Genomic DNA, 19,243 nt, shown 5'->3' on the forward strand with positions numbered 1-19,243 from the left:
TGCAATCAGACTGACACAGAATGAAACTGTTCCACTGTCTGTTAAGACAGATACTCCTAAAAGACACAACCATGAATGTGAGAAAAAAGAACACAGTTTGTATTTAAATTTGTCTTCTAAGGAATTTGCTTGTGCTAATTTTGCTGTCACTTCATCATGTTCTGGCGGCTGATTGACAAAGTGAACCAAAAATACACTCAAAATAAAAGCTGCCCTATTTCTGTATGGGAAATGTAGCATATTATACATTATATCGTGAAATTTGCATATCGTTATACCTTTTCTGCATACAATGTTTGTCATATAGATGAAGAAATTAGTTCACTTTCAGTTTGGAGCATAGATGTACATACCTAGATGCTGCATTGTCTGTTGTTCTCTGTCTGAGGCGATGCGTCTGCGCGTCCGCCATGTTGGAGCAGTCAAGACGATGAGTCTCAGGATTAAATCGGCCACAACCGAATTTTTACCAAATTTGTTTTGTTATAATCCTCATTGACATAGATTAATCTGGGCTGCACGGATCTGCTCTCAGTAGCTTTTATTACTTTAATAACTGATCAAGCTAATTAGCCATCCGGACCAGCAGGAAAGTATTCAGTCTGCACCTGACGTTAAAAACCGAGTTTAGCGCGAGAAACATAATCACACACACACATCAGCAAATCCATCAATGAGTGAATCACTTCTAATCTTAATACACATAAAAATAAAATAAACCCCCCAAAACACAGCAAGAAGGACGAAATTAAAGTTGGCTTCCAATTCAGCAGCTTCTTGTTCGAGTTTTCCCATTCCACCTTAAATGGTGCAGCAGTCACTTTCTGGTGCCTGAAGCTGCACCATTTAAGGTGGAACGGGAAAATTCAAACAAGAAGCTGGTGAATAAGAAGCTGACTTCAGCTTCCTGTAAGAAGGTGCTAACGTTATTTTATTATGAATATCTACACGGATTAAGGAATGCTATAACTTAGCCAGCTACAAAGCTTTAACCGTCACTGTAAATAAATAACTACTACATAAAGTTAAGATCCCCTGAATAGACTATTAAAAGAAATGAGCTTAATATAAAACCAGAGGAAAAACAATCACATCAACAGGTTCTCTGTGCCTCACCAACCACACGGCCATATCTACACAAACATCACACAAACAATACGCATCACACAGACATGAGTGTGGATCACTGCGTTCCCTCCGTTATATAATCCTATCCCAGCTTTCTGAGAGCAATATTCTTGAGATAGTATAATTTTGGACAGTATCTTTCTTAAATTGCCGCTCTGTAATGGTACTGAATGCAGTCCAGCAGTGATGTTGACCGCCCTAAAACGGCGCGGTTGACGTACCTGGCTGGGCCCAACGCAGCATCTAGGTATGTATATCTATGGTTTGGAGCACCATACGAGTCTGAGTTTATTTGCATGTATTGCTGTAAGTGGAAACTAATGGGGAAACAAGTGAGATGATGATGGGCTGATGTGAAATAGAGCTGCAGTGCGTAAGGAGAACATATTCATGGCTAACAGATTGTCGATCTGTGAGGAATCCTCTGTGGCTCCACTTTCTGAAGCAGCATGAAAAATCTGCGTTTAACAGTTTACCTCTGTGGCCTGCGGGCCCCGGCCCTGCCACATCTGTGATGTGGGACGCGTTGAAGGGGGGCTACAGGGCCACTCTGATGCATTACACATCAGTGCGTTTAGAAAAACTGTTCATGTGGAATCACAGAGCTGCTCAGTCTCACCGCGGCTGAACAGAAACCCCCCAGCGTCTGCAGTTACTGAGACTGACGCTCTATCCAGGTGCTCTCTCTCTCTCTCTCTCTCTCATACACATTCATTCCTCCTTGCTCTCCATCTATCTCTAACAGTCATTCCTTCTTGCTTTATCACGCTCTCATTCACATTCATTCCTCCTTGCTCTCTCGTTCTCAGTTATTCCTTCTTTCTCTCTCCCTTGCTCTATTTTCTCTCTATATTTTTTCCATTCACCTCTGTTTCTTCCTCACTCTCTTTCCCTCTCTGCCTTTCTTCTCTTTCTCTCCCTCCTCTCTAACTTTCCCCGTTTTCTCTCGTTTCTTTTTTCTCACAATCTCTCCCTCTCATCTTTTTCTATCTCTCTCTCCGTCATACACATACTACTCACTCCTCGTTTTCTCTCCTTTCTTTTCCCCTTATTTCTTTCTTTCTTTCTCTCCCACGCACTCAATTTTGCTTTCACATTGCCGTTCTTTTTCTTTCTCAGACATATACACTTTCTCTGTCCTTCTCTCGTTTCTCAATCTCGCTACCGGTCTTTATCACTCTTTACTCTTCTGTCTTCTCTCAATCCCTCTTCTCTCTCTTCCTTCCTTTCTCTGTCACCCACACGCACACACTTTTCGTCCTTTCTCTCTATATTTCTTTTATTCCCTCTTTCTTTCTCTTTCCCTCCCCCATACACCCCATTTTGCTTTCATTCTCTTTTCGCTCCCTATTTTATTTTTCTCTTTCTCACACATAGGCACACTTCTTACTTTCTTTCTCTTTCCTTATTTCTTTTTATTCCTCTCTCTTGTTTTTTTGCTCTCCATCTTTTCCCTCTCTCTCTCTCCTTCTTTCTTTTCTCACTTCATTTCTTGCTTTGTCTTTTTTCCTGTCTCTCTGCCTCACACACACTCAATTTTCACGTTACCTTTTTATTTCTATCTCCCTCTCTCATTCATACACACACACGTTTTTTTTTCTTTATGTTCCCGTTTTCTCAGTTTTTCTCTCACACACATCCTAATTTGTTATCTTTCAAAGTTTCTTTCTCTCTTTCACACACACACACACACACACACACACACACACACACACTCCCTAGATCTCTTCCTACTTATTTCGCTCTCTCACTTTCATACACACACCCACATACTCTCTCTCTCTCTCTCTCTGTGTGTGTGTTTTATACTCTGGCTGTGTGCTGATGTATGTCTAAGGTGTGAGAGTGTCTGTAGATACAGTAGCGGTTGTCATCTCACGGCCTCCTATCACATCCATTACACGGAGCTCAATCAGCCGAGTCCGAGCCGCGCCTCCCCGTCACTAACCAGTCCGTCACCGGAGATTTGACGCGCCGTTTGCCAGCAGCAGCGGCCGCTCGCTCTCTCGGCGGGCTGGTTCTGGGTGTTGGGGGAGGAAAAAACACGCTTTTCCTCTCTGGAAGCGGACAAAAGCGCTGGTTTGAGCGAGAAGGAAATGGCCGTGGCCATGAATGTTTTAGCAGGCGGGACTGCAGCGCCGCACAGAAATAGAAACAGCGGTGCGCGTGGAGTTGGGAGAGCTCGAGCTCGAACTCGAGAGCGAGCGCGCGAGGCTACAGTGCGAGAGCGCGTTGCTAGGTAACGCCGGGGCCAGTGAGCGCGCCGAGGAGCGGCCCCAGCTCGTAGCCTACCTCCGCCGCCGCTGTAATGAGGAGAGAACAGCTCTGCATCATTACCGCCATCATCCGAGTTCCTGCGGGGCGTCTGTGTAAACGCAGCCAGCGCTAACGCGACCCTCCGTCCCGCCCACGCGAGGACTTTGTGAGGGCTTTGTGTTGTGGTGTGGGAGCTACAGCAGGGCAGAGGCTGAGGCCGGCTTCCCACTCGCCAGCGTCGTGTTCGAGATTTCCCGTTCCACCTTAAAAGGTGCCATTCTGGCGCCTGAAGCGCTGTAGTAACTGCTGCACCATTTAAGGTTGACCGGAAAGATGCTGGCGAACAGGAACTGTGTTGTGTTCTGCTCTCATACCCACCCTCATCTCTCTCCACCACCGTCTCCTCCTGACGTTTGTACCGGATCGCCACGCTGAAAGTTGGCCGAGTCTGAAATAGTCCTCCAGTTGAACTCGAGCACGCCACTACATCGCTGGCGCCCTCTGCTGTTTGTATACTGTAACATCCGCTTGAGACCATCACACTTTGGTGTTCGTGGTGGACCAAAAAGACTAAATAATATACAGATAAAGAGTGTAGGAAGAGTGAAAAAAAAATACATTTCATAACATTACACCATATTTTACTGAAAGTCTTTAAAGGGACAGAATGTGCCCTGACCTTTGTTAGTGGTCAAACGTCATAGTTCTACTGTTTCCATAGTGACAAGAAAGAACCGTTGACAGTTGAAACATCTGGTTAGAAAGGTCTATAAAGAAACAGTCAAGAGTAAATGTAAATATTTACATTTATGAAGTTGAAGGAAGATTTGTCTGTAAGTATTCATTATTGAGAGTGTTGTTCTGAAGCTGTATGATGTTTTATGCTTATTGTTTTCCTAAAATCTGATTGGCTGAAAAAACCCTTCTGCTGTTAATGGATTAATCTTTGACTCTAATGCTGATGGCACGGAGCACCGAGTGTACCGATGAAGTAAGAACCCGTTTTTTGTTTAAACTGAAGGGCTGAAAACTTATTTTCTTAACTAGAACTAGTCTGGTTAGCTAGCCAACAGGCTAAAAGATAGCAAACATGCTAAACAACTCCAATATTAATATCACACGCCTGAATTAAAGCACTCACGATATGATTCACTGAAAATGGCAATATAAAAGTCTAAAGAATGTCACCTGAATGTCTTACACGCTTCAAATGTCCGTGTTTCAGTCAGAAGCAGCGTCAAACCCAGGCTGAGTCCCAAACGGCTCTGTACTCCCTAGCTAAATAGTGCGCTGTGTAATATTAAGTTTAGAAATTCTAGCTTCTGCTGTCAAATAGTGCACTGTCTGTCGAGTGTGACTGTGAATGAGTCCCAAATGACCATTTCTTAGTGACATTTTGCATTGTTGGGGTGCAGGAGTCAGTATTTAAATTCCTACGTAGTGCACTATGTAGGGAGCAGGGAGCCGTTTGAGATTCAGCCCCAGAGTGAGAAAAGTGGCGTCGTATGACTTTCAGAAGACTCTCTGTGGTAATTTGGTGACCAAAAGTACTTATAAACAAAGTTTTTGCATTAAATGGTGCTATGTTACATATTTTCACTGTTATACGAAAAAAAAGTTTTAATAAATCGTGAAACGTCTGCAGTTTACGGTGATCGGCGACCAAACGTTCTTCTTCTCATTCAGCGGGCAATGGTTGCTTAGCAACGATACCATACTCTAAAGGAACTATATTTCTTGGCGGAATACTTGTTTATGTCGATTATTATTAATAATGACTTAAATAATGATCTAAAACATTGTGTATTTTAATATATTTTATGTTGGCCGCTGTTTTATAAAAGCAATAAGCCACTTGAGGCAGTGCGTTACTGTGATTTTATCAGGGCGAAGGGAGTTTTAGGTGTTCCTTAGGCTTATTGCGTTATTAACGTTGTTTTATTGGGCAACCAAACTTAGCAAGCATTGCTAATTCGAAACACATCTTTGTCATGTTTATCAAAGCTGCATTACAGGATACCTGAAACATTAACTGAATGTACTTTATAAATTCTGTATTTATCCAAATATTCAACATTGTTACACAGTATAAGTTTTTAAGAGCTTTTTTATGTAGCTCAGTGAAGTGTATGGTGAAGTATATACACAGTTTACTAAGTACAATCAGAGACTGTTAGACAGTGAATACTACATCTGTAATTTTTTTTTCCAGTTATCTCAGTATTTGTAATGTTGTTTCACTTCTTTCAGTTTTACAAGTAAAATGTAAGAAATTCAGAAAAAACAACATTCTTTATGTGTTTATATGGATGTCGAGCTTCGAGTTCGCTTTCTGTCAAAAACTCTGCTAAGGAACCTAAAACGCACCGACTGGGAGGGCAGAACAGAACGTAACAAGTTATATATATATATACGGACCAGGAAACCAACTGCGCTGCTTATAAATGGGAATAACGCATCGTTGCTATGTGACCTGCAGTCTGCACGTCCTTGCTAAGCCCTCCACAGATCTAGTCCCCAAAAATTAGAATTGCCAGTAACACCCACCTGCCTACATTATACTAGTGGAAACAGATGCTTTTGAATATGAAAGCTTATTCCCACCAGGAAGAGGAGAAAATGTTGAAAATTTCAACTATAGCAAATTAAGCACTTATTATGTTGAATTAATGACTTATTGTCTGAAAAATTTCATGTAGTATGTCTTATTACATATTATTTATTTATTTATAAAATTACATTACTTTTTTCTCAAAACATTGACACAGTATCTCTAAATGATGATTTCTTAACATTTTCACTTAGTCTCAAAATAATGACACTAAGCTTCAAAATAAGTAAGTTATTTGGGATAAGTCATTACTTTGAGATTAGTCAAAAGTTCAAGTAAACAACTCATTGATACAAGATATTGTGGCAAACTATTGACATACTGCTGCCTGAAACAGATAAGGAAAAAAGGAACATTCAAAACTATTAAATAAATATGTATAGTAGTCTTTTTTCATTATATAATCAGGTTTTAATAAACATTGTGAATTAATATTATTGTTAAAAATTAATATTCAGTGTTTATTACAATATTTTGATAAAATATTTATAAAAATATAATATAAAAAATGTATTTTTTTTCCGCTGGTATTATTGGAACAGTTAATATTCAATTGAACAACTTTTTGGATCAGAAAGTCAGTGGAGAAGTGACATTTCCAAGTTTTGAATGGGAAGTTAGTGCATTCTTTTCATTTTTTCTCACATGTATCTGTTATTTAGACATTTCTGTCAGCAATTTAATATGTGATGTTTATTTCATTCCTTCATAAATGAAGTATACTAATTTTATATTTTTAAGAAAGGTAATTTCTTCTGCTTCCGTCATCCATTTTAAGATAATGTTCAGTTCAGATTAAAGAGTCTCTGCTGTCATTGTCACTGATATCATGCTCTGTCTGTTACACCAGTGACAGAACCATCTCTCTCTAACCAACCAAAATGTATATTAAAGACCATCAATCTAAAGTTTTGCATTCCAAAAAGTAGCTGTGCCATCATCAGTGTTACAGGGTGTCACTGGTGTAACAGTTCTGTACTGTTGTTACAGAGTGTCACTGGTGTAACAATGCTGTGATGGTGTTACACTGTGTCAGTGGTGTAACAGTTGTGTGTTGGAGTTACAGAATATCAGTGGTGTAACAGTTCTGTGTTGGTGTTGCAGAGTGTCACTGGAGTAACAGTACTGTGTTCGTGTTATTTTGTGTCACCAATTTAACAATTCTGTGTTTGTGTTACACTGTTTCACTGGTGTAACTGCACTGTTTGTGATTCACCATGTCACTGGTGTAGCAGTTCTGTGTTGGTGTTACAGGGTGTCATTGGTGCAACAATACTGTGTTTATGTTACACCCTATCACTAGTGTAATAGGTCTGTTTTGGTGTTACAGAATGTCATTGGTGTAACACGTCAGTGTCACTGATGTTACAGTTCTGTTCAGAGATTTTTCCTCTTTTTGGATTATGAGCTACTAAGGCAGGTCAGTAAAATATTCTTTTGATCTATCTTATCGCTCATTCAAACGTATTTTGACCTTTTTATACTCTTTCTACAGTGATTTCATCATTTTAATTAAACAATCTCTATAAAATATTTCATCCAATGTATTCATATAAAATACAAATAAGACATTGTCTAAAACAACAACATTCAGTGTGATAACACCAGTGACATAAATGCTGGAATCCCAATGTTTCAATAAAACATCTAATTTTACTTTTTACTATGATGTTCAATATAAGACATTTAGTTTTAAGTATTTATGAACTTCATTTTCTATTTTTCTTTCTGTTCCAAATACCAGCGTGTGCAGATAGTGATCCAAATTCTGGACTTACTTTTGTTCTCTTCAACCGATGCAAAAGCCTCCTACAAATGTTAACATAGACAGAGTAACAGCATCTATAACACAGTCTTAATAGTGAATGTTCCATAAAAGGTGTGTAAATAATAAGTACGTTTAGCTAATGGTCAAATGTGCAGCTACTGACTAGGCATACGTGATGCTGTGGCAGAATGGAGGCTCACGATTATCACACTATGCCACACTGAGCCTGTGAAACTGAATTCCCTGAATAGAATAGACTTATTGATCAGTTTTCGGAAGGCTGACAAAATTTAACACAAACTGTCCATGATGTAATTGTCAATATGGCATGAAAATAACTTACAAAATAACACATTCATGATCATAGCAGATTTAATTCACGCATTTCAGATAAAACAAACAAAAAAAAAAAACGATCATTTCTCATACACGTGTGTTTACCACATACCCACATCCACACACTTTAGTAACAAAAAAGTAAACATGTCAATACAATAGAAATACCTTTCACAAAGCAGAGGGGACTGATAAAATTGTTTAGGTTATAATAAATCTTGGTTCAGTACATTCAGTGAATACAAGTACAAAAAGAAATCTATGCCAGCTTCTCTATCTGCATCAGAATACCATTACTGATACGCACGCTGATCAAAAGCATCATCTGATACATTAACAGGCTTACTTGAGTCATTTTCCTATACATTTATGTTTCACTGTCCTCTTTCAGCTCCAAAAACCGCCCTTGACTGAAAACATATTCTTCTAACGTGTGAATCAGAGATAGGTGTGGTGTTGCTTGAAGATGAGGCATCAAATCTGCCCTCACAAAAAAGCTTCGAGAGCCTGCCTAAGCATGCCTGCTTCTGCCACAACTGCTACTGTGTTAGTGTAAGGGCCTTCCATGAGCTGCATGACACGTTCCCAGACAACAAGCCACGTCTAAAGTAACTCGATCTCAAACATGAAAGCTTATGCCAAAAGACGAAAAAAAGGAAACCTATGGATTCATCAGTGTTGCGTTACATATACAGCACGTGACATTGATGACAGTGAGATTTTAAGTATAGCTTTTCTTTACATGACACCGGCGTGTGTAAATGTTTAGTGATTTGCACTACATTGATTATGAAAGTGTTACAAAGCTTTCATGGCACTCGCACTACAAGCAGAACCCAACTGCTGAACGTCTACCAAATGCACAAACACCACCTGCCAAAATGACCATTTCAATCGTTACGGGACAAGAGAAGGGACAACCGATACATCCGTGACGTCTTTCTCTCAGTCTGATTCGCAGATGACATAACCATTTCATCCATTATTTCTAGATAAGTAACCACATTTCCATCAGTAACCACATTTTTTTTTCCACTCATCGATAAAACTAGTTGTGCAGATCACTACTCTATAAATATATTAAATATGCATATAAGAATACAGGTGGTATGCTTCCATGGCTAAAATCCATCTATATCTGTTTGTCGTAGAAAATAAAAGTGACTATACTATGCTCATGGGTTTTTTTTATTGCTCTGGGGGTGTCAGAGATGGAACGAAAAAAAAGAGGAAAAGGGAGACAGAGAAGCCAAATAGAAGAACCTGTGACAGATATTTAACCCTCCCTGAATACTGACAAATGTCCACGAGCGTGCACGTGGAATTCAGGTCTGGTCCATAGTAGGTGCTGGAGCACTGTGGTGAGGCTGCAGGTCGGCAGGGATCCCACAGTGGTTGAACAGAGGAGGAAGAGGGTGCTTCAACTGACCGGGGCACAGGAGGTCTGCTCGGGGTGAGGAAGAGGAAGAGGAAGTGGTTAGGCTGCTTTCTGGCAGGGCAGAAAGTGCAGTGGGCTGGCATGGGGCTGAAGGCATAGGTGTAGGGGGTGTGGAGAGGGCGGTGGACATGAGCAGACCGTCCGAAGCAATGAGATTGTGGAACTGGGCCGAGTCGCTGAGGGGCAGGGCGAGAACCCCCCAGGAGCCGTGGGAGATGTCCTCGTCCCGGCCTAAGGACAAGTTCCCCAGGTCCTCTTTGGGGTCGCCAGTCTTAGCCAGGAGATTGGAGTGCTGTCTGTGCGTACTTATGGCGTCTGTCAGGTGGCCCACTGAGGACGGGGGGGTCAGTGGGGGCTGGGGCGAAGGAGGAGAAGGGGAAAAGGTGTCTTCTGTGGCAGGCAGCAGGCTAGGGTCCAGCTCCAAGTTGGAGAGGGACAGACGGGCACTAAGCAGGTCCACAACACCGCCCTCCATTCCACGACAATCTGAACCCTCCACTGGGCCTAGATCAGCCATGGCACTCAGACACGCAAGGGATTCTGGGTAGGAGCCCATGGCCTGTAGTACTCGCTCCAGCTCCTCAGCTTCCTCAGAAGTGGGCAACAGTTCACTTGTCTTACCTGTGAACGCACAGACACATTCTGACAAATGACAACTTAATGCTAACTGCCGTAATAACCATGCCACCATCTTTCCTTTCTTCCCTCCATACTTTCTTCATCAAATCACTCTGGAACTGCTTACAAACTTTGTGTCAGAAGTCACCTTTCTGTTTTTGAGACTACTATTTAGTGTATAGAGACAAAGAAAGTGGGGGCGCTTTGAAGACTGTATAATTGCAACTGTGAAGAAATGGTACTAATTAAATAAAATAACTGGTCTCCAAACTGGACTCCCAAAAAGTTTTATAGCTTTAAAATTACTGTTCATTGCAACAAGAAAGAGTGAGCCTTGTTACCTTCAAACAGATCGAAATCTTGCAGGTCGTCTGGGAATCGGGGAAGAACGTCTGAGAAATCTTCCTGATTCAGTTCCAGGTCATGAGGAATGTCGCTGATGTCACTAGTGAGGTCATCTGGAAGTTCATCAGCACTCAGGTCAGGAGTCAACGGACTTCTGCTAACACAAGAAAAAAACATGAGCAAGGATGAAGACAGACACCACAACCAAAGATACACACAGGAAGGCATTTACCTCATGCCACCAGGCTGTGTCAGTTGGCACAGGATGGAGGGCATTCCTAGGTTGCCCTGGGGCAGTGCAGGGGGGATGGGCTTCTGAGGCCGGCGTATCACTCCTCTTCTGCTTTTCTTTTTCTGTTTTTTGCTGAGTGCTGGAAGTTTGGCCTTTTTCAGCCGTCTGCGCTGCTGCAGCTGCTGCTGGTGATGGTATGTTCTGCGACTGACATCTCCGCGAAGGAAGTTATCCTGCTCCATATGAAGATGTATGTAAACCACATATATTCACCACAGAATCAAATCTGCTTAACTAGGAACAGACTACGTATATGCAAATGATGTTGTTAAATACAACAATACTCACACAATACACAGACAATATATACTTTTTTTTTTAAACAGACAGAGTGGTGACAGGAATATGAAACATAGCTGGTACTCAAGACTGCTTTATCAGACAGCAGTGCTATAATGATTATGAGGACTAAAATATCTGTTTCTGAAACCAGTCAAGTCAAACAGGGTGAATTAAAATGTATTATTTAAGTAAAAGAACATGAGAGGGAGTGTGTTATCTTGAGATAACATCATGTTACATGAACATACGACCTTGAGTGTTCTATTGCTTTCATACAACAGTTAAATAAATAAAGTAAGAAATAAATAAACTGGGTCGTGAACGCGGCGTTTAATATGTTTTACTGTTCGCAGTTCCTTCCGCCAAATTACAGTTACTTAACAAGCAGCTTGCTGCTACGTCAGAGTGAAGAACTCCGCTCACTCGCTGCACAGTCTCCTGTAAGCCTCGCCTTTTGAAGTACAGACTGAGCCACAAAACTGCCGTAATATCAAGTTTAGCTCAGTTTTGTCTTTTTTGCCAGATCAATATTAATGTTGTTTTGGTCCAGCCAGTCTGTAAAGCATTTTACAGCAATTTTTTTTTTGGCGAATTTTTTTCGGTTCATTTCTGGCTGATTTCAGGTTGTTTAGCTGTTCTAAAGCTGCCGACTGAGAAGCTGCTCAGGGGTGATGAAAGTTTGGGAATTTAGTGTCGTCTCATCTTCAGAGTCTGACCAAATCGGCTGTTGGTCAAATGTGATCTTAAAAGTATCCATTTTCTGTTTGTGGCAAAGTAAGAAGAAAAACGTTCAAATGGCTTGAGCGTCTCCTACAGCTATCAAAGTTGTTGCTTAGCAACGGCGTCTCAGCGGAGTGATACAGTGTTTGTGAAAAAAAGAATGTTAGAACGCTTCTCAACCAATCAGCTTGCATGGCTGGAACTAACTGTTGTATAACAAGAGAGAGATGCTTTGCCACCCTCTCTCTGTTTTCTCTCCTTAATAGATTGGAAAAAAGTAATAGTGAAACAAGGGCTGAGGAAAGTATACAAGGGAGAAACTGTCAGCTCAACTGGTTGAGGAGCTGAATGCAAGCAAAAACAAAATTCCCACCCAGAGCAACTGGACTTAAGTACAAACTTTGAACTGAATCTTAATCTTTGGCATTTCATCTTTTCATTTCAAAGGTCAAGAAATGAGAAACAGTACACACCATTTTCTTGGCATGCTCCTCGCATAGCGGCGTCTGGTGCGTGATGTCAAACACAGGGACAGAACATTGTGCCCCGTCCGCAAAACGTGCAGTGCAGCTAGAGAACAGCTGCTGGGACCTGTTCTGCAGGATATCTACAGAACACCATCAAGGACACAACAAGCAAGTAGAACAAAGATGTACGCTGCCACATAAAACACTGATAACACTATAATATAAATATATTAGTCTGGATATCATCAACTTCAAAGTATGACTGGTTTGAAAGGATACGTTGGAAGCAGTGTCTGGTGAAAGGCAGGGAGCGGTTAGTGCAGGCTTGACCATTAATCTGGGCCACACACAATCCTGAGTCTGAGCTTCCTACCCATGAACCTGCAGTACTGTTCAACAAAACGTACAAACATGTCAATGACTAAAAGAGCTACTGAAAATGCATGTAAAAGTCTTTGTAAGTTTGATCACATAATTAATTCATATGTGTTTAAATTAGGGCTTTTTGAGCAGGTAGCGCTGGGGCTAAAAACACTGGGATACAAAAAAGTGTTCACAATAATTCAGACTCCTTATAATGGGGTGCTCATAGCCCTTAAGTAGCTTTTTTGTGCATCACTGAAAGAGAGGAAACCCACACCAGTAGGAGTTTTACAAACGCATATATATTTGCAGTCACACATTTCAAAACTGGACACAAAATAGTTTATTAACTAAAAAAAGTGTTATTTAACATGTGATTTTTAATGTAATCGATTAATTCTAAAAAAGAATACAAGTTAAAGAGAGCACAAGTAAAATACTATATTGTTGCTGGCTTTACATGCAACATTACAGCCAACATCTTTTTAAATTAACACAGACCTTTTGTTGACAAACATTTGGATTCATTCTATAGCATTTAAATTACCTACAACCACCATAAACACTAGAACTTAACCTGCGTTGCAGTTTGCATGACTACGCTAGAGGAGATGGTCTGAGCAGTGGAACAATTATGTCCACTATTGCACACACCATGTAATGTGCTTAGTTCACTGAATAGTTGATTAAAAATAACTAACTACAATTTCCATGAAAGTAAAAACATTTTACAAAATACACACATCACACCTGACTGCACCTGCACACTGTATCTCTCATCATCATTCTGAGCAAAAATAATTGAGCAGTAAGGCTGACAATGTAAACATAGCCTTATGTAATGGACAGCCGACTGTATTTGGATGTGTACGTTTACCTGGCTGTTGCTGAAATTGTGGTGTGCCGCTGCTGAATGAGTTGAGCAGCGTGGATGGGGTCCTGTGACGCTGCCTGCAGAAGAGCTTTGCGAAGATCATGCCCTGACCTCCTCTCTCTCTTCAAACCCCTCTCCTCCCGCCGCAGGAGCTTGTGTCTTTGCCTCAGATAGGAGCAAAACCCTGCCAGTCGCTCTCCACGCGAACCTCCACCTCCAGCACTATGGGACAGGACACAGCACTGCAGATTAGCGTGGCTCAGGGTTCAGTTAAATGGATTCTTTTCTACTAAACATATAAGGTTTGTGACCCTCTACCTCCAACACGACAGGTATGCGGGCGGGGCATCAAGTACACAGACTTTAGATTTTGATCTTTTGACGTTGCATATTACTAGTGATGCTTTAAAAGAATATTCTTGGCTGAATACAAATTTCAGGACACACTGGGCCAACTGAAGCCTGTCATGTACCTGACTTTTTTTATTTGTCTTTTTTTATTTTTTATTTGTTTAACTGCACACGTTAAATTTAATTTAAAAAACTGAAACAGTTTCTTTTCAAAATGTAACTCTTTTTTCAGTTTTTGCCCAGTGTTTCCTTCTAAATTTAGTCATAGCAAATTCCACCCACTGGCTAGGTCCCCATGATGCAATGCTACTAGTATGGTAGGGTGAAGACTAACGTGCATCTTCCGAGACATGCAAAAACCAGATACCACATCTTTTCGAACTGCCACTAACACAATGTCATTGGACAGCTCAACACGCTTGGAGGAGAATGCTAACTGCCCATTCCCATGCATCAGCTAACAGGTACCCATGTTGGCTAGCTTTGCATTGAGTGATGGGAGATGAAGAAGGGCCATTCTACCCAACCCTATTGGACACCTGATCACAGATGGCTACCGCGTTACCAGGGATCGAACTCACAATCTCCCACAAGCACATGCTTAAATAGCTGTGCCTCTTAGGAGCCTGGCTGATTTGTTTTTTTTTCCAAATTTTTAGCTGAAAGTTTTAGTTACAGGATGTTTGAATAACATACTATCAACATACCTATCATTCCTATCTATGCAAACCAGTGAATAACTAACTGAACATACCTCTCCACAGACCGTTTCTCGTGTAAGCACTGATGCTGATATGACACAACTCGTCCAACCTGGCCATCTTCCTCCTCTCCACTCTCCTCAGACCAGTCCAGCCCTGCAAAACAACCTGTTAGCTCATTTCAATGGCTAACACTAATGTGCTATTTCAAAGTGGTTATGAAAGACTCAGTGAAGTCATGGATTATCAGTTACACACCAAAATGTGGATTCAGATCCTCATGCTTTCTCCTCTGCTGCGCCATCAGCCTCTGGAGCTGCACCAAAAAGGGAGCCTGATTCTGTCCGGGATTTGACGGCCTCATAACTGGGTGGCCGTGTATGTCATTCCTGCCTGGCTGAGTTGATAGAATTCTCTTATCAAGGGCAGGCTCCTGGCACATCTCTGGAATGGGATTGGTTGGTTTTGTCAAGGTCTGGTGATCAGTCTGAGCAGATGTTGTGCATAATGTCCCTGAAGAGCTTCTGGGGAGCTGTGACATGGGTGTTGGAGGCAAGGTGGGAGCTGCAGAAACCTGCATGGGTCCTTCAGCCTGCTGAGAAGAAATAGTAGGACCCCGGGGGGAAGAGGACAGTGGGGAAATAGCTGGGGTCGCATGTCTCTGTTTGTGGTTAGGAGACAGGCGGCTTGGAGGTTTCTTCCCCAAGCTAATGCCCTCTTTCCTCACTGTCTCTCCCTTGCAGTAGACGTAGGGGTCCAAGGGCAGCAGGCAAGTGAGGGAGGAGGGTGAGGATGGGGTTGAGTGGTCAAGGCCATTGGGGGCCTTCAAAGCCAAGGAGGGCACAGTGATGTTGAGGGCCAAAGATTCAAGAGTATCATGCTTTTTCTTCCTCTCTTTCTTAGGCAGGACACCCATGACTTGCAGGTGGCTGCTACAATATCTATTAAGAATGAACAAAGCATGAGTAGACCACACCTAAGAATAACCATTTTCATGCATGCACTGGCTTAACTAGGGTCTGGGCCCCAGTGGCTATGAAGTGTATACTACTTGCATAACAGGCACACACTTACTTGCGGTCCTGAGTCTTGGGGATGGGGGTAGTGCAGCGCTGACTGTTGTATTTGGCTACATATTCACACTGCCTGAAAGGAGCCGTCCGGTCCTCCAGAACATGCCGGATGCAGAAAGCATAGCCATTGAGCCGGCGCTGTTTGCAGAGCTTTGGGCTGTATGAACACAGAGGCTTGCGGTCCACCTCCGAATAGTGGATGTGTTTCCCTTCATACATTCCAGTGCTGGAACTCTCCGGAACATCAGCTGGCAGAAAAATATTTGGCAATTGAAATAAACAATAAGTCAACAGAAGAGATCAGGTAGCAGGGTGCTTGCAAATATGGGATATGGGATATCTCGTTTTTATTTTCAGATGATGCAACTACTGATTATATTGGGTATTTAAAAGAAGCAGCATTTTAGCAACCCACACAAGTAAGTCTGGTAAAGCAAGGCTTAGCCAGATAACTGAGAAAGTCTGCTTTGTAAAATAAGCATCACATATGTTGCTATACTTAAACCCTGTTCCTCTACAGTAACTCTAACAAGAAACAATGACAATCATGAACCAGTGCTACATTCGGAAACTTAATTTAGATCCACATCACACGTTTGCCAGGTAGACACATGAAAGGAAAGTGTGAAGGTGTTCCTTTGTAGTGGAACTTGAAAGCAGATTAATAATTACATCAACCATCACAACAGCCTGGGTGTATGTGAATATAATAATCCATATCCATTATTTTGAGTATCTTATAACTGGTAAAAAAACCTACAAACATTGATAGTAGGGATGCACAATGATATCGGTATCGGCAGATGGTTGGTTAAAAAAAACAAACAGCCTCAGACAGACGTTTAGATTTGGCCGCTATTTCATAACCGATATTTAATGATGTATACACTACACCCTGTATTTATTGCACCCATCTAGTCCCAATTTCTACATTTCTGTAGAAATACAGAACATAAAAACTACCAGAAATCAGCATCGGCCCACAGATCCCATATCAGTGCATCCCTTCTTTTATTGAATGTACTTATTGCCAATTATAAACCCATATGTTCTGTCATTCTAAAGTACTGAGGGTTATGATAATCAAGCATAAAGCAAATATATAAAAACTTATAAATTAGTAATATCCAGGACTCTATTAATAGCAAGGGCGGAAAATCTTAAAAGTTGAACAGGAAATCTTTTAAATTGTGCCCGGTAAACGGTGGACTAAAGCAGTCCCGTTTTTAAGTAATCAATAATCAGTGATGGTAGGACAGGCAGCTGTTTTTAGCGGGTGAAGTTGTAAATCATACCGCGTTACAGTAACGTTAGAGCTGGATGGGCAGAGTACGATACGTTTGATATGCAAAGCAAGTTTGAAAACGCAAGGGGACGGTGGACAACCTTCCCGCCTCCTATTCTATCTTGCACTCGGGTAGCATTATCAGTTACTTATGAGGCTCGGATTAGGCTAGACGGCGTGCAGCGCAGTCCAAACCGTTCGGTTATTTTACTGGGAATAAAGACGGAAAACAGCCAGAGCGGAAATAATCTAACGTTAGCTGCAGCTAACCCAGCTAGGTTAAGTTCTCCACATAAAAAAACAAAGATATTATAGTTACAAATGAGCTGCCTTTCGTCTATCGTTGCAAAATACTCGTTTAGAGCGAACCGTTTATTATAATTACCTTATTATTATGATTTTAAAGGGATTACATTGTTTGGGGGCCGTGGATTAAAATCGTTTTGACGTTTTAAAATCTCACTCTCTTAAATTCGCTTTTTTTGCATTTTTGTTGACTTGGATTACGTTAAATTCTTCGTTAAACTGAGTGGTGTAGTGTAAAAACTGCAAGAAATGTCTGTTTTTTAAAATCGAAATTCGTAGTTACCGTCGGCCTACGAGACCCTCGAAATCCTCCGAGTCGGGTTGCGAGCAACCCGCTCTGCCTCGCGCGCTATGCGGCCTCCCGCTCTCGCCGAGTCCCGGTGCTTGGCGAGCCGCTGCGCTTCCGAGTGTAGCTTAGCCAGTTAGCATTGGCTAGATAAGTAGCAGTTTTCCTACGGTCGACGGCTGTTAGACTTAACCGGGGTTATTCCGGCTCCGCTTTTCCGCGTTTTCCCTGCGGTTGTCCTAATTTCGCCCTCGCGTATGTTTTTGCCCGAAAGCTGCAGGCATTTCAGCGCCTGTTATTTCGATAAAAGTAGCCGTTATAGATCGGGAAGAGGGTGTTGGTTTTGTCAGCGGACCGAGGCTTCTTACAGCACTACTACAGGCACTGGGGGGACATGACAACAGGCAACAGTACAACAACAACCTCTGCAACCATTTTGGAATTCAACTTTCTCTGCCCGTCTTTTCTAAAGCTGCTCGTTCTCAAATATGAAAAACACTGAAACCTTTGAATGAAGAGTTCCCTGTCGTGCTATAACGAGTGAGCCACCCATAGTTTTGCTTTGTTTTGACCCCCTGTCATTGATTTTAACTTTAAGGGGTATCTCCCTCAAGTCTTCCCCCGGCAGCCTCATCATCATCACACGTCTCATTCAAGCTCGCAGTGACATCATGAAGTTGACTTTTCAAAGGCAGAGCTGTTCGGATCCTTTGCGTCCAACTGAAATGTTGACACACGTTAACCGACTTCATTTTTAAGTGATACAGGATGTTTTTAAAGTCTGCAAAATGATAAGTACAGTGCAGGTCTGTGTCAAATGCAAAGTGTAACGACAGATGCCCCCTATCAAACCTTGTGTGATGTCACCAGGGTTGTTACACTGAGCTTACTGAAGGGCAGTTCCTTAAGAATCTACCAAATTGGACATTTACAGTAAGAAGTAAAACTTGAAACAACTAATTTCTAAATACTTCCCAGGAAAATCATTTAAGGTAAAGGGGAAAAAAAAATGATATATACAGCGCTCATACACAACAAAACCACAGAAATGGTGTGTAACATATATTAACTGAAAGAAAAATCCTCGAAAATGCTGAAACTTTTAGCATCTAACAGCCCCTTTTCAATACAACAAAGGTGGTGAAGTCCAGCACAGTTGATTTTCATACTCAAACGCATCTGATTCAATTCAATAGTCAATTGTTGGTTTTAGTTGGCGTCAAGAGCCAACTAAGCTGTGCCAACTGAACTGCCAGACACAGCCCTGCACCCAGGACTGCAGTTCCCTACCTTTGCTACAGAGCTTAACACATCATATAGCAGGGGTGTCCAGTCTTATTTGCCAAGGGCTGGTCAGGCTGCAGATTTTCATTCCAAACAAGCTGACTTCACTTGTTTAATCTGTTTGTTTCACTCTTGAAATAACTGATCATCTGTGTTCCTGCCTAGTTCAGGTGAAAAACTGTAGCCACACCATCCCTTTGTGGATGAGATCAGACACCCTGTGCTTCTTAACTTGGGGTGTTTTGAATGTATGTAATGTTTTTGGCAGCACAGATAGCAAACATGCAGAGAACTGACATAATACAGTTTTATTTTCATCATACGAGCTTTCAATAACAAAGCAGTTCTCCCTCGATCTCAGTGTGGGAATGAAATCTTTACAATGTTCTTTTGAGCATATTTAAATAAGAGCCAGATAAACCCGAACATTTCAGCTGTAGGACCCGTTCAGGGAAAAAG

The 19,243-nt window shown here is 41.6% G+C and overlaps 1 protein-coding gene across 2 annotated transcripts; it reads right to left on the reverse strand.

The window, feature by feature from the left end:
- Window positions 1–8,117: 8,117 nt before the first annotated feature.
- ino80db (INO80 complex subunit Db) lies at window positions 8,118–18,277 on the reverse strand. Of its 2 annotated transcripts, none has more exons than XM_036569848.1 (10): window positions 18,006–18,277; window positions 15,625–15,871; window positions 14,809–15,491; window positions 14,604–14,706; window positions 13,502–13,720; window positions 12,541–12,650; window positions 12,268–12,401; window positions 10,733–10,965; window positions 10,497–10,654; window positions 8,118–10,158 (listed from the first exon to the last, which is right to left on the reverse strand). In XM_036569848.1, exons 2-10 carry the CDS (start codon window positions 15,840–15,842, stop codon window positions 9,425–9,427), a joined length of 2,592 nt encoding a protein of 863 aa, XP_036425741.1. In that variant the 5' UTR covers window positions 15,843–15,871; window positions 18,006–18,277; the 3' UTR covers window positions 8,118–9,424. The 2 variants fall into 2 exon arrangements, with proteins under 2 accessions (XP_036425741.1, XP_036425740.1); XM_036569847.1 differs by having other exon boundaries at window positions 17,498–18,061.
- Window positions 18,278–19,243: the final 966 nt, after the last annotated feature.

Source organism: Colossoma macropomum, unplaced genomic scaffold, assembly GCF_904425465.1.
Source record: "Colossoma macropomum unplaced genomic scaffold, Colossoma_macropomum, whole genome shotgun sequence".
Lineage (NCBI taxonomy): Eukaryota > Metazoa > Chordata > Actinopteri > Characiformes > Serrasalmidae > Colossoma > Colossoma macropomum.

Bases quoted from the DNA above. Each gene is read 5' to 3' on its own strand.
- ino80db (XM_036569848.1), bottom strand. From the start codon at position 15,842: ATGTATGAAGGGAAACACATCCACTATTCGGAGGTGGACCGCAAGCCT. The intron at 10,966-12,267 runs GTGTGTACTGTT...CATATGGAGCAG, and splicing joins AGGAGCATGCCAAGAAAATG to GATAACTTCCTTCGCGGAGA. The intron at 10,655-10,732 runs GTAAATGCCTTC...TTGTGTTAGCAG, and splicing joins ACACAGCCTGGTGGCATGAG to AAGTCCGTTGACTCCTGACC.